Source organism: Panthera onca, chromosome A1, assembly GCF_046562875.1.
Source record: "Panthera onca isolate mPanOnc1 chromosome A1, mPanOnc1 haplotype 2, whole genome shotgun sequence".
Lineage (NCBI taxonomy): Eukaryota > Metazoa > Chordata > Mammalia > Carnivora > Felidae > Panthera > Panthera onca.
This window is the reverse complement of record NC_138339.1, coordinates 50,553,944-50,567,642: the sequence shown is the minus strand read 5'-3', so window position 1 is coordinate 50,567,642 and position 13,699 is coordinate 50,553,944. Positions and strand designations below refer to the sequence as shown.

At 36.5% G+C, this 13,699-nt stretch overlaps 1 protein-coding gene across 1 annotated transcript in view; it reads left to right on the top strand.

Annotated features, from left to right (window-relative positions):
* The window catches only part of RNF145 (ring finger protein 145), a 59,436-nt gene extending 46,252 nt beyond the window's left edge, over positions 1-13,184 (top strand). Inside the window, exons 8-11 of the mRNA XM_078446406.1 lie at positions 296-478; positions 7,948-8,095; positions 8,979-9,335; positions 11,569-13,184. Coding sequence (XP_078302532.1) covers positions 296-478; positions 7,948-8,095; positions 8,979-9,335; positions 11,569-11,955 — 1,075 coding nt within the window. The 3' untranslated portion in view covers positions 11,956-13,184. The remainder of the gene's footprint in view (positions 1-295; positions 479-7,947; positions 8,096-8,978; positions 9,336-11,568) is intronic.
* The last annotated feature ends 515 nt before the right edge of the window (positions 13,185-13,699 follow it).

Below are 13,699 nucleotides of genomic sequence, written 5' to 3'. Positions count from 1 at the left end.
TCAGTGGATATCTCAGAATGGTAGAGTGTCTGGCTCATTAGCAAAACCTTTTCTTTATCTTAGAAGTTGCTTTTATTCTCATTGTATGCTAAAATAATAGTAATTATGTTTTACACATATAGTGAAATATTGACTATTACATAGTCATTATATTGTTATTACATGTCAATGTTATATATTATATGTGTTATATCAATGTTATATGTATTAACATTCTGATCAGGATTGTTTGCTCATGGAATGAAATGAGATTCTGATTATTGTTTGTTTTTCTAAAAATGTGTGTTTTTTTTAGGGGCATGACAGAAGGAGTTACGCTGTTAATCTTGGCAGTACAGACTGGTCTCATAGAACTACAGGTTGTTCATCGGGCATTCCTGCTCAGTATTATCCTTTTCATTGTTGTAGCTTCTATCCTACAGTCAATGTTAGAGATTGCAGATCCAATTGTTTTGGCGCTGGGAGCATCTAGAGACAAGTAAGAAACTTCCTAAAAATTTTTTGTAATATTCTTTATATATATAGATTTTTTTTTGAAGATTTAGATAATGTTTAGAGACAGAACATGGATGAATAATTGGTATTAGCTTAAGGTGATGAGTTTACATTTTTAAATTTTTTTCTATATGTTTAACATTTCTGTTTTTTTCCTCTTAAGATGCCTATAGTTAGAAATCACATCAAAGACCATGTAATTAATTACAAGTCAGTGTTTTTCTTCTTCAGAGATATTTAATACTTTTTATATTTGTCCAATTTTAAAATGGAGAGCAGAAAATTCAGTCCAAGAAATATACCAAATAATTTTATTTTGTGTAATGCTAAAGCAGAGAAAGCATTGAGAGAAAGGAGAAAATCATTGGAAAGAGAGAAATAAAGGCTCTCAGGCAGTCGTAAAGATAGCCATTAATGGAATAACTACCTCATCTGATGGCATTTTAGAACCATTGCAACTTATTGAGGTTTTATTTATTTTTTTTAATGTTTATTACTTTTGAGAGAAAGAGAGAGAGGCAGGCATGAACAAGGGAGGGGCAGAGAGAGGGAGACACAGAATCTGAAGCAGGCTTCAGGCTTTTAGCTGTCAGCACAGAGCCTGACGCGGGGCTCGAACTCACAGACCGCGACGCGAGATCATGACGAGCTGAATTTGGACGCTTAACCAACTGAGCCACTCAGGCGCCCCCAACTTACTGAGGTTTTAATGGGACTTTTTGACACCTTCTGGGACCAAGTGAAATTAATAGCTGCATTCATGTTCGTGCCATACTATATAGAGGTTTTCTTAAGGAATAAAAGTCAAATTATCATTTAGCTCTTTAAGATACAATTTTAGCTTATTATAGTTTATACAAGGGCATTCTATAAGAACGCTTAAAATTCAGTGTCACTGTTTTTTTCCAGCATCCATTTACACTCTCTTGATTTTTGAAATATCTGAATTTATTGCCACTTTGGTAGTGTTTTATGAGTAAGGGAACAGGTGATCTTTTGGGAGATCGAAATTTGATAGCAGATTTTTAAAACATTCCAAATTAACATTTTGTAGTTCATCAGATTTATCTTTCTATTCCCATATCCCACAACATTCTGAAATTTTTTCTCAAATGGTAGAATAGCTGACAGGATCCATTTTAATTTAAATAAACTTTAATTTGTTTCAGATAACCTTAATTGTTACAGTTAATTATAGTTATTTGAGATTTGGTTTTTAGGGTTGAAGTATCTCAATAGAAGCATTTAAGATACTGAACTTGGTGCTGAACTTCCTTAAAAAGCCACTTAAGCGTTTGGGTTGTTTTTTATCTAAGTACAACACTATTTTGTCCTTTCTGGGAGTATCATTTAGTAGTATTAATTATACTAATTACTTTGGCATATATTAGTGAGACTAATATAATACTATAGAAAGTTTGGGAAAGAGAAAAAACAATCTGTAATTCCACTGCCATAAGAACCATTAAATCCAGTTCTTGTTTCCTCCAGGATGTTGCACTAGCTTTATTTATTACTGACTTCTTCCTCCAAGGTCTCATGCAGAGGAAATTTAGAGGGAAAGGAGCAAAACTGAGAAGTAGGAGAAAAATGTAACTTACTAGAACTGACTCAAGAATTTAAAAACCTGGATAGTTCTGTAGCTGTTAAAGAAATGAAGGCAAATGGTAAACAGATGGCAGTACAGGCAAGTTCCAAACTTTGAAGGAACAGATTATCCCTATTTTAAACATGCACTTCCAGACAATAGAATACTACACAACTCATTCTGTGTGGCTAGTATAATCCTTGTATTGAAATCAAACAGACAACTTGAGGAAGATAAAGTTTTATTTCACTCATAGTAGGAGGTACTATGAAGCTTTTGAAATACTGGCTCAAGTAGAAACAACTTGAGCATTTGAACAGGGAGCCCCCAAACATCTGTGTATGTGGAACTTTGGTATGTGACAGAGGTGGCATATCAGATGAGTGGGGACAGGTGGTAGTCTTCCGTAATTCTGCTGGAAGAAAATGGTTTCTGTTTAGAAAAGGATGGAATGGGTTCCTATCTCACACCATAAACAAAGGATCAACTCTGGAATTTTAAGAGACCTGAAATGTCAAAACAAAAAGTTAAAACTCTACATAGGCTAGCATATTTTGGACCTTCAAGTGGGAAACAGTCTCTTAAACTGACAGAACTGCTGGGAAAGGGAGACTAGGAGTTGAGAATGACTGTGAAAGCAGAGTGATAAATCTAACTATTAAAATTAACTTTTTAAACCTAAAGTTAACTTTACAAACTACGAGAAGATACTCGAAGTATTTATACTCATCCAAGAATTGATATCAATACACAAACAGCTTAGATGAAGAAGAGAAATAGAAGATGAAATACATCTTTATTTTTAGGCTTTTAGTGAAAGAAGAAACACAGGACTATGAAGAGAGGTTCAACCTCTTTACTAATGGGGGAAATGTAAATCAAGACCACATTGAGGTGCTATTTTCAACCTCTGGGATTGGCAAGGAATAAATAAATAAGGAAGGAAGAAGAGAGAGAGAAAAAAAAATCAGCTGATACCTAGGGTGGAGGAAGGTCTAGATCACAGGGTATCTCTGGTTTCTGGTGGGAGTGTAAAGTATAATGATTTTGGAAACAGTTTGGTCATTATCTCCTCCTACATGTATACTCAGGACATTCTTGCACATGCTCAGTAAGGACATGTAGAAGAATGTTCATAGCACAATGCATAGTAGCAGACATGTGGAAACAACCCAAATGACATGTTTGGGAACAAACAGGAAAGTGGGTGAGAAAATGTGATAATAGTCACCATGGAATATTAGAAATCTAGTGACACATAAAACAGTAGGAGTGATTCATAACATTATAAAGTTAAAAAGTAAGTCCAAAAAGATGACAGTGTAGAATGTTATTTTTATGTTAAAAACAAAAATTCTAAATCTCCTTTTTAGGAATACATACAGATCAAAACTCTAAAAAGGGAAGCAAGCAAGAGAGTAAAGAACACTTTCATTGTATGGAGTGAGGCAGGATATGGGAAAGGCAGGCCTTCCATATGGTTAAATGGGGGTTATTGTCCAGGCCCTCACTTTTGTATGGGGAGATGGGTTCGTGAAGGCTTGCTACAATATTTAAGAGAGCTAATTAGGTTACTAACTTAGTAAAGAGAGGGACACCCACAGACCAATGGCAATAGTGCATTCTGAATCAGGGATTATGATTAATTCAGTGTACTGGGTTAAGATTAAAAAAGGAAATGAAACGTGTCTTAATTCTCAAATTAGAGAAATAAGAGATAATATTGATAATTCATGAAACATTGCTTCTCTCTGTCATTAAGGAAAATAATTATTAGGGGAAGAATCTTCACATGTCTTTGGAGTTGCTTAGACTAGAGGTAATTTTCAGTGTTTAACTTAAAAAGGTGTCTCAATTTTTTTTTTTTTTTTTTAATTTTTTTTTCAACGTTTTTTAATTTTTTTTTTATTTTTGGGACAGAGAGAGACAGAGCATGAACGGGGGAGGGGCAGAGAGAGAGGGAGATACAGAATTGGAAACAGGCTCCAGGCTCCGAGCCATCAGCCCAGAGCCTGACGCGGGGCTCGAACTCGCGGACCGCGAGATCGTGACCTGGCTGAAGTCGGACGCTTAACCGACTGCGCCACCCAGGCGCCCCATGGTGTCTCAATTTTAGCCAGAGAGATATTTGTTAACCTTTATCTATAAATTTTACTCCAGGTCTTAACAAGGAATTTTAGGATGATGGTCTACTTATTCTAATTACGTAGTAGATATTCAAATGACAGACTTTTTAAAAAAATGGATTGGGGTGTTTATAAGGTATATTTTATTGTATAGTGCTTAGCCTGGGTTGTTTTTTTTTTTTTAATTTTTTAAAATTTTTTTAAGCTTTATTTTTGAGAGAGAGAGAGTGGGCATGAGTGGGGGAAAAGCAAAGAGAGGAAGATACAGAATCCGAATCAGGCTCCAGGCTCTGAGCTGTCAGCACAGAGCCTGACGTGGGGCTTGAACTCATGAACTGTGAGATCATGATCTGAGCCGAAGTCGGACACTCAACCGACTGAGCCTCCCAGGCACCCCTATAGTGCTTAACCTGTTACTGGGATGAGGTTTCAGTGTCATTTTCTGCTATTCTTTTTATATTTTATCTTAAATCAAAAAAAAATTTTTTTTAAGTTTATTTATATATTTGAGAGAGAGCATGAGTGGGGGAGGGGCAGAGAGAGAATCCCAAGCAGGCTCCACACTGCCAGCACAGAGCCCGTCATGGGGCTCAAACTCAAGAAACCGTAAGATCATGACCTGAGCCAAAACCAAGAGTCAGACACTTAACCAATTGAGACACTCAGGCGCCCTTTAAATTAGATTTTTACTGAATTTTTACTGCTTAAATAGATGTGTGTATTTGTTTCTGTATATAATATACACACCTGTATTTGTGTTTATGTATATATATTTTTGTGTTTGTGTGTATACACACTTATGCCAAAATTAGACATAAATTGTAACTCTTGATATAATGTTGTATATACTTCTCAGTGTATGTGTATAAATATATGCTTGTGTATATGTAAATATATACCTATTTTATATAAATGTATTACAGCTTGATTTTGAAAAATATATTTAAAGTTTTAAGGTAAATTACCCTATTTAAAGAAAATTTATAATTTATCATCTAATATAGTATAACTACTGTTACACTAATCCCTTCCTGCCTGCCTTTCTTTAAAAAACTAAAATTGTTGTGCATCTCAAAGCAGAACTACTGACAAGTTTGTCTCTTAACTTCAGAAAAGTAGAAATGCTTGCAAGAAAAGGTGTAAAACAGTTCCAAAGTGCCTGTCTTTAATTTTTATCATAATAATTCACTTTCTTCTCTGAATTACTAATTACAAGGAGTCCCACACAGTTTAGCATTTAACTTTGTGTGTGGTTATTTTTCCTTCCCACCTATATTATAGTTAAAGGTAGAATGGGTGATTTATGTTACTTTTTTTTTGTCTTCTTGAGACTCTACATTGATTTGAGATCACAGATGCTGATTTTTAATTAAAACAGTTTAATTTTTTTGTAGCCATGAGCTTTAAACTATTTTGGTTGAAATCTACATTTCCTCATAATGAACTTAAATAAGTGTTCATGTTTTATAGGAAATCATTAACAATTATTAAGTCTTGATATTCACTTTACATAGATTGTAATGGAGTTTTGTGTTTAAGAGAGAGGAAAAGACAGAGGGTTCACACTGTCTTTCTAGATTTGTAATTACTATGTTAAAAAATTAACTTTGGCCTTTATTTACCCAGGAAATGGAAACAGCTGATATATATATATATTTTGATCCCTTGTGGTGGCCCTCTATCATCTATTTACTTGGAAATTGGGTATATAAAGTAAATAGTTCTATAAGTAAACTTGCAGGGGAGTGGAAATCACACCTTTTTTTCCTGTTGCATGAAAATTTTCCAAAGTTCTGCTTCAGGCACTCGGGGAAGGTTTTTGTTTATGTATCTTCTAGAACTTGGTATATAATCTGTCTTAAATTGGGATGTATTTAAGGAATGATTTATTAGAATATTGTGATGTATGAAGAGATACACAAAAAGAAAAGTTATGTTCCTTCTCCTTTTACCATAATTACACAGCCTCTGGTGTATGTATTCCACTACTGATGAGTAGGGTTCAAGTGGAGTCAGAAACTGAAATCTAAGAAGCCTCTTAATTTGTTGGTGTCTTAAAAGCACAAGGTTATACTATATTTCAAAAGTGTGTGTGTGTGTGTGTGTGTGTACACAACATATGTGTACACATACTGAACTATATATGAAGTATATATATGTAAACACTAACCTATATATATATATGTGTACTTTATATATATATTTATATGTACGTTATATACATTTATGTATACTTTATACCTATATAGTAACTATTCCCCCATGAGGTAACCATAACTTTTATCTTGCTTATAGGGCTTTGCATTTGAGTGGATAGATAAGTAGGTAAAAAAATAAAAGGTAATGAAAATAATTTGAAAAATATCAGGCAAAAATAAATGTTCTAGTTTTATTTGGCACTTACTTCATATAAGCCTTTGTGCCTAAAAACTGAGCCATGTGAAGAAAGAGTTCTTGTTCTTTTTTTCAAGGAGTTTAAATTTGGGTGATAAGACATTTTTCTGGGTATGTACATATATATTATTTAGATAATATAAACATAAACATGTTTAGCTATATGATATATAAATATCTGTATAATTGAAGCAATACTACAGTTTATTTATTTTTTATTTTTTTATGTTTATTTATCTTTGAGAGTGAGAGAGAGCACAAGTAGGGCAGAGAGAGAGAGACACAGAATCTGAAGCAGGCTCCAGGCTCTGAGCTGTCAACACAGAGCCTGACTTGGGGCTCAAACTCGCAAACTGAGATCATGACCTGAGCCAAAGTAGGACGCTTAACCAACTGAGCCATCCATCCAGGTGTCCCGAAACAATACTACAGTTTAGTGATTGGCCTGTACCAGTGTTAAGAATTCTGAGAGGATTGGTGATTCCTGGAGAAAGGATTCACATTACCTGTCTGTGTGCATATATTTGTTCAGCTTGAGCTAGCCTAAAGGGTTTAGAAAAAAAGAGAGTGGGACAGAGGCATGTCTGGTGGAATGTAAGAATGTTTGTGTTTTTCTTAGAATACAGTTAATGAACCATCTTTGCTTATAGTGAGGAAGAGATGTTGACAAGTTTAGACCAAGAAATTGGGAGTAGAGGAGCTCAAAAGCCAGGCTAGGAAGTTTAGAACAGGTTTTGGCAATATTACCCTAGCAGAGCTGTAGGAAGATTAGGCAGGCCATGTCCAGGATAGATTAGGCACCAGAAGAGGAAAACCGGCTAGTAGGTCCTACATACAACACAGTGGTTCATAGTTTTTCACCCCCAAGCCTGACAGATGTGAGGATTAATAATATAGCTGTTCACTGGAGCACCATTCCTCTTAGTAATATTGTACTCACAGTAGCAGAGATTTTCATCATGGCGCAGTGGGTGGAGAAGATGTCTCATGACTTAAAACCACAAATTACTCTTGAAATTGCTAAGGCTTAATGCTACAAAAGCCTAAAATCACTTTGGAATTGGTAGGAATGAGAATGGAACCGAAAGCTAACCATTAGGGGGAAAAAAAAAGAAAAAAAATTGATGGCACTTGGCAATTGACTGTGGAGAGAAGAGGTGAGTCTGGGGCTTTGAAATACCAAGCCTATGACACTTGCCCTGAAATTTAGCACAGTGACGGGCATGGACAAGGATGCTCAGTAAACTGGGAAATGTAAGCACAGCCCAAGACCTATCAGTTGCTAATGTGATCGTTGTGCTCCTGGGTGACAGGTACTTTAAAGAAATACTTTTCTTTCTCTAGGAGTTTATGGAAACACTTCCGTGCGGTGAGCCTTTGTTTATTTTTACTAGTGTTCCCTGCTTATATGGCTTACATGATTTGCCAGTTTTTCCACATGGATTTTTGGTTGCTTATCATTATTTCCAGCAGCATTCTCACCTCTCTTCAGGTAAGCCTAGGAGTAGCTAACTTTCTGCAATAACTGATTTTATTTTCCTTCTTGAAAAGAAATTAAACTTCTTCAGGATTAATGATTAGAAGTAGCCTGTTTAGGTGATCACTTCCCAACTTATTTGTCAGAAAATATTACACTGATTTCAGCATAGGAGTTAGATGGTAGGTTATTAAAATACCAGACCTGTCTATGTCACTGTATTTTTATTACCAAGGTAATTAAACTTTGCTGGTTTTGTAAATGATACACAACTATCATGTAAAGCTTAAATTAATAAGGAACTCTAAAATATTAAAAGATTTTATAACTTGTTTGGAGCACATTTTTAAAGTAAATACCTACTCAGAAATATCTTTTGTTTCTTGGTATATATAAATATATGACATACGTGTGTATCACACATGTATATATACAACTGATAATACTACCCTGGAAATGAAAACCTTGTAGTTTGAAGGTGGCTCTTTGCTGCTAGATCAATAAAAAGTAACAGAAAATATAGCACTGGCAACACACATTTATTCATTGTTTCCCGTAGGGGTAAAGGTTCTTTGAAAGTTGAGGAACATGTATGACTACAGAATTAGGACAATTTAGATGGAACTTTAATAGGTTTTGATGATCTGGGGAATAAATGGAAAGGATGAGTCAGAAACTAATCAGAATCATTTTTAAGAAAGTTATGTCTCAAGGTGTGGCTTTTTGATAGCGAATGCCTGGATTACTGAGATCACCCACATTTTAATGACACCACTGTCTCTAGGTATTAAATATGGCACCCTAAAAGTATTCAGGAATGTTGTTATTGCTTAAAGTCTATGCAAAACCTTTATTAGTGGTAATATTCTGTTTTAAAATAATGTGATTTTTTTCCCAGGTTTTGGGAACACTTTTTATTTATGTCTTATTTATGGTTGAGGAGTTCAGAAAAGAGCCAGTGGAAAACATGGATGATGTCATCTACTATGTGAATGGCACTTACCGCCTCTTGGAGTTTCTTGTGGCCCTCTGTGTGGTGGCCTATGGTGTCTCAGAGACCATCTTCGGAGAGTGGACCGTAATGGGCTCAATGATCATCTTCATCCATTCCTATTATAATGTGTGGCTTCGGGCACAGCTGGGGTGGAAGAGCTTCCTTCTCCGCAGGGATGCTGTGAATAAGATTAAATCATTACCTATTGCTACAAAAGAGCAGCTGGAGAAACACAATGATATTTGTGCCATCTGTTACCAGGTAACTTGCACAGTAAGAATCCATTTGGGTGGGTCATACAATGTATCTCCTGGGACTTTAACCATATTAACCAAGTTTAAGTTAAATTTCTAGGCAGAATTATTTCCTGGGTTTAAAAAAAAAAAAATTTTTTTCAAAGATTATTAAAGACCTGATAGACTATTTCCGTTTTATTTCTAAACTAAGTTTTTAATTTAGTCCAAGTTCTAATTTATTGTTATTTTCAACATTGCTCACCCATAAATAAAGGAAAAACAGGTCAGGTGTATTTTATATTTACTCCTGAATACACACACACACACACACACACACACACACACACACACACAGATATATGTACTATCAAGTATATACTATCAGGAGTCAGCAACTTCTGAAAAGTGGTGTGCCAAGATTCTGACTCTTTTCCTTCTGGTATTCCCAGGGTGGGGAAGAAGTATTCATTTACTTAACATAGTTGGAGAGAGTGTGTGTTTACCTGTGGGTTGATGGATATCTGAGATGGAGATAGGCCTGTGTGTATGGACGTGGGGTAGAGGCAACCAATTGGTATGGCACTGTAGTCGGCCTTCCTGGCATCTTTGGCATGTGTGCCATGAATAGCTGATGATGGCCTTCTATTAAAACTGAAAGATAGTATGTAAAGGAGTTTGGAAATGTCACAACAAAAAAATAGGCCTAGAGTTTAGTCCCCAATAACCTGTGCAAGGGGGTGGTTGAGTAGCAGCTTTTATAGCTTAACTGTACTGTCAGAAATTGTTCCTTTAAAATTGCTCTTAAAGAGCGTGTGCTAGGAGAATAAAACTATAGATGGTGTGTCACTGAGTATGAAGGAATGTTCTTTCTCCAAGGCTGCTCTACGGTTTAATGGGGTGTGTGTATCTGTGTGTTTAAGACTATCTAGTACAAGAATTTTGTCTAAGAATAAAATGCAACTACCACTTTTTTATTGTTACTAGAACATACCTTGGGTACTCACAGAATAATGTTTTCCAGGTTGATTTTTGCATTTGGGGGAACTAAGGAGTATTGTAGGTTCCCACCAAGTGAAGTGGTCCTGGTCTTAGTTCTGGTTCCTTTGTGCTTGGTAGCCCTGTTGTATGCAGGACAAAGCATGTCAAAGACCCGTACATCAGCTTTAGCAGCCCATACCTAAATGTTCCATCTCTGGGATTTAAGAGTTCTCTTTTTGTATTTCCTGTTGTCACATCACTTTTTTGAGGTGCTAGAACTCTCTGCTGATATCACACAGAAAATGAAAGTCAAATTGCTTAACTTCCCAGCTGGCTGCTTTTCCTTGGATGGCTTTCTGCTTAAAAGTTGACTCCCAGGTGTTACCAGTTTTTGGCAAGGAATTTATGTGACAACTACACATTGTTTTGAGACTTCAAACAAAATTAATGCTTGTGTCACCAAATGTATATGTTTACAATTGAAGCATCATGTCCTCAGCCTTCTCTCTATAAATATTTCTTCTGCAAGGAATATTAATGCAAAATACACCACTTCTTTCTTAATTGCAGTAGTTATCAAACTTGAGTGTGCATAAAAGTCACATGGGTGGCTCGCTGTAATTACAGATTTGGGAATGCCATCTTCAGATATCCCAGTTCAGTAGATCTGGGGTGGCCCAGGAATGTGCATGGTTAACAAGCACTCTGGTGCTTGTGATGAAAGTTGAGAAATGCTGGTTTATACGGACCTTACCTTGAAGACTGTGTTACATTGTCCCTAATGAAATTGCCACTTCCTTGCCAATACCCTGGTGTTATGTGGCTGACTTTGTCTCCTTGCCAGTAATTTCATCATGGAATAATCTGTCCAGCTGTGTTGAAGCATTACTGTGGAAAGTCCTGCCTTCATCAGATTTTCTGAGGTTCTAATTATACTCATGCCGTGCCGGGGGAGACCCAGTAATCACACTGCAATAGTTGTGTGATGCTCATGTTTCATACTGAGGCAGAAGCCAGTTAAGTTAGTTTCCTTCTCATTTTTGGTTTTTACTTTCTTTTTTATTTACTTAGGTAGTGGTTCTTGCATTTTGGTATAAAGGGGTCTCTGATGGCAGGAGGATTATTATTATGATCTAAAATGAGTTTTATTCTACGATCTGTGTTACAAATTTTATATGGGGAACTTGTGGGAAAGAAATGATGAAACTAGAACTTTTGGGATTAGCAGCAACGATTTTGGGTAATAGACATTTATGAGATACCTTTCCTCCTGCTTCTAGGACATGAAATCTGCTGTGATCACACCTTGCAGTCATTTCTTCCATGCAGGATGTCTCAAGAAATGGCTGTATGTCCAGGAGACCTGCCCTCTGTGCCACTGCCACCTCAAAAACTCCTCCCAGCTTGCAGGGTTAGGAACGGAGCTGGTTCCACAACCTCATGCTGGAGCTGAGCAACACATCATGCTTCAGGAAGGTACTGAACCTCCAAATCAAGAGCATCCTCCAGGGACTGGGATGCAGGAAGGTTCTAGGGACAATAACGAATGCATTGTCACACGATCAGATAGCCAGGAAGGGACTTGTGATCCTAAGGAATATCGTGTTAGTGCAGAAGATGAAGTATGTCCTGTTGAGGTCAGCCCAGAAGAAAAGAAGCAGAAGTAATCCTTTGATACTCTGGATAAGTTAACTCACTATGAAATTCGCACTCAGATTTGAGAAATGAATGTATAAGATGATGAGGCAGGAGACTTGACATTCCAAGAATCTGACCCAGGAAGTACTCTCAGTGGAGACTGCTGGCTTTCATCCCCTTGACATTGTGGGAGAAATTTTGCAATGTATGCTAATCAAAATGTATTTCTGTATCCTATGCTGATATAGAAGTTTGCCAACAAAATTCAGCCTTAGCAGCTTCAGATATTGCCCCTGACTTGGAAGGGATAAATAAAATCAGATTTGAGTGCTTGAAAGGGGCTAAAGAAAGAAGGATAAAGCATCAGGACAGCGCGGGAAGAAGCAGGCCGAAGCAGAACAGACCTCTCACTCTCTATGGAACAGGATCATTCTTGTTACAAAGTATGAGTAGTGACCAGCCCTTGTCACCAACCCCTTTCCCTTAGTTAATTGGGACTCAGTCAGGTGATAATTGAGTTTTGTACAGCACTGAAATGAAATCAAAGATGTAGGAGCATTGATTGTATTCAAAGATTGAAGCACGCTCATACTTCGTATGTGCTTTAGGGGGTGGGTGGGCACTTGGGCCTTGCGGGTGCATTCATGTAATCTGAGACTCTTGAACTTTATGATGGAGTCTCCAATATTTTGATGTATATGAAACTTTTGTTAATATATTGTATACTGTGTTGGCTGTGTGAAGTAAACTAAAACTCTAATGAACACTTTGGGGTCCACGTTCATGTAGGAGACCAAAGTGGGAAGGGCTTTAGGGCACTGATAGAGGCCCTTAAGTGTACTTTTCAACGCTGTGTAATGTTTAATTCTTGCAACTGAATCAAAACAGTGTTAAATTATGGCAATATTTGCACTTTGGGAATGAGTACATAACTGTATGATCACACTCTGCAAATGCCACTTTTAAAGCTGTTAATAGACTTTGCACCTTTTCTTTGACAAGGATGTGTCATATTTAAATTTTTACATTCATCATGGCTACAGGTAGAACTGGGGAGGGGGGAATGTAATTTTTTATGGGAATTTTGATATGAAAAGAAACTAGTCATTTATTTATACAATAGGCTTGGCTCAAAAAGTGTTTTTCAGACTCGATATTCCTAATGTGGGATGTGACTTTATTTTATTTTTAGTAGCAAATTTGGATGTAGACTGACAGACATAGCTGAATGTCTTAATAAATTTAAATTTGAAGATAACTGTTTTGTTCTGGTGATGGTTATTGTGAAGTGTTTGAAATCGTGTTCTTGGGAAGTTTTTGTTTTTATCCAACCAGATTTCTTTCTTTTTTTTTTTTTTTAATATTTATTTATTTTTGAAAGAGAGACAGTACATGTGTCAGGAACAGCAGAAAAAGGGAGAGAGAATCTTCAAGCAGGCTCCACGTTATCAGCACAGAGCCTGACACAGGGCTCAATCTCAGAAACCGTGAGATCATGACCTGGGTTGAAATTATGAGTCAGAAGCTTAACCTACTGAGCTACCCAGGTGCCCTGTCCAATCAGGTTTCTTATATCTTGATCCCTGTCAAAAATGCCCTGCAGGTGGCAAAACTTTTTGATTGGAAATGACCAGCTCTTTGAAATCTTCTACACTGGTGGAATCAAACCTAGCTTTGCATCAGAATATTTGGGGAGCTTTTTAAAAAAAGTACATATTTCATGGATAGGACTAGAGGGTATTACGCTAAGTGAAATCAGACTGAGAAAGACAA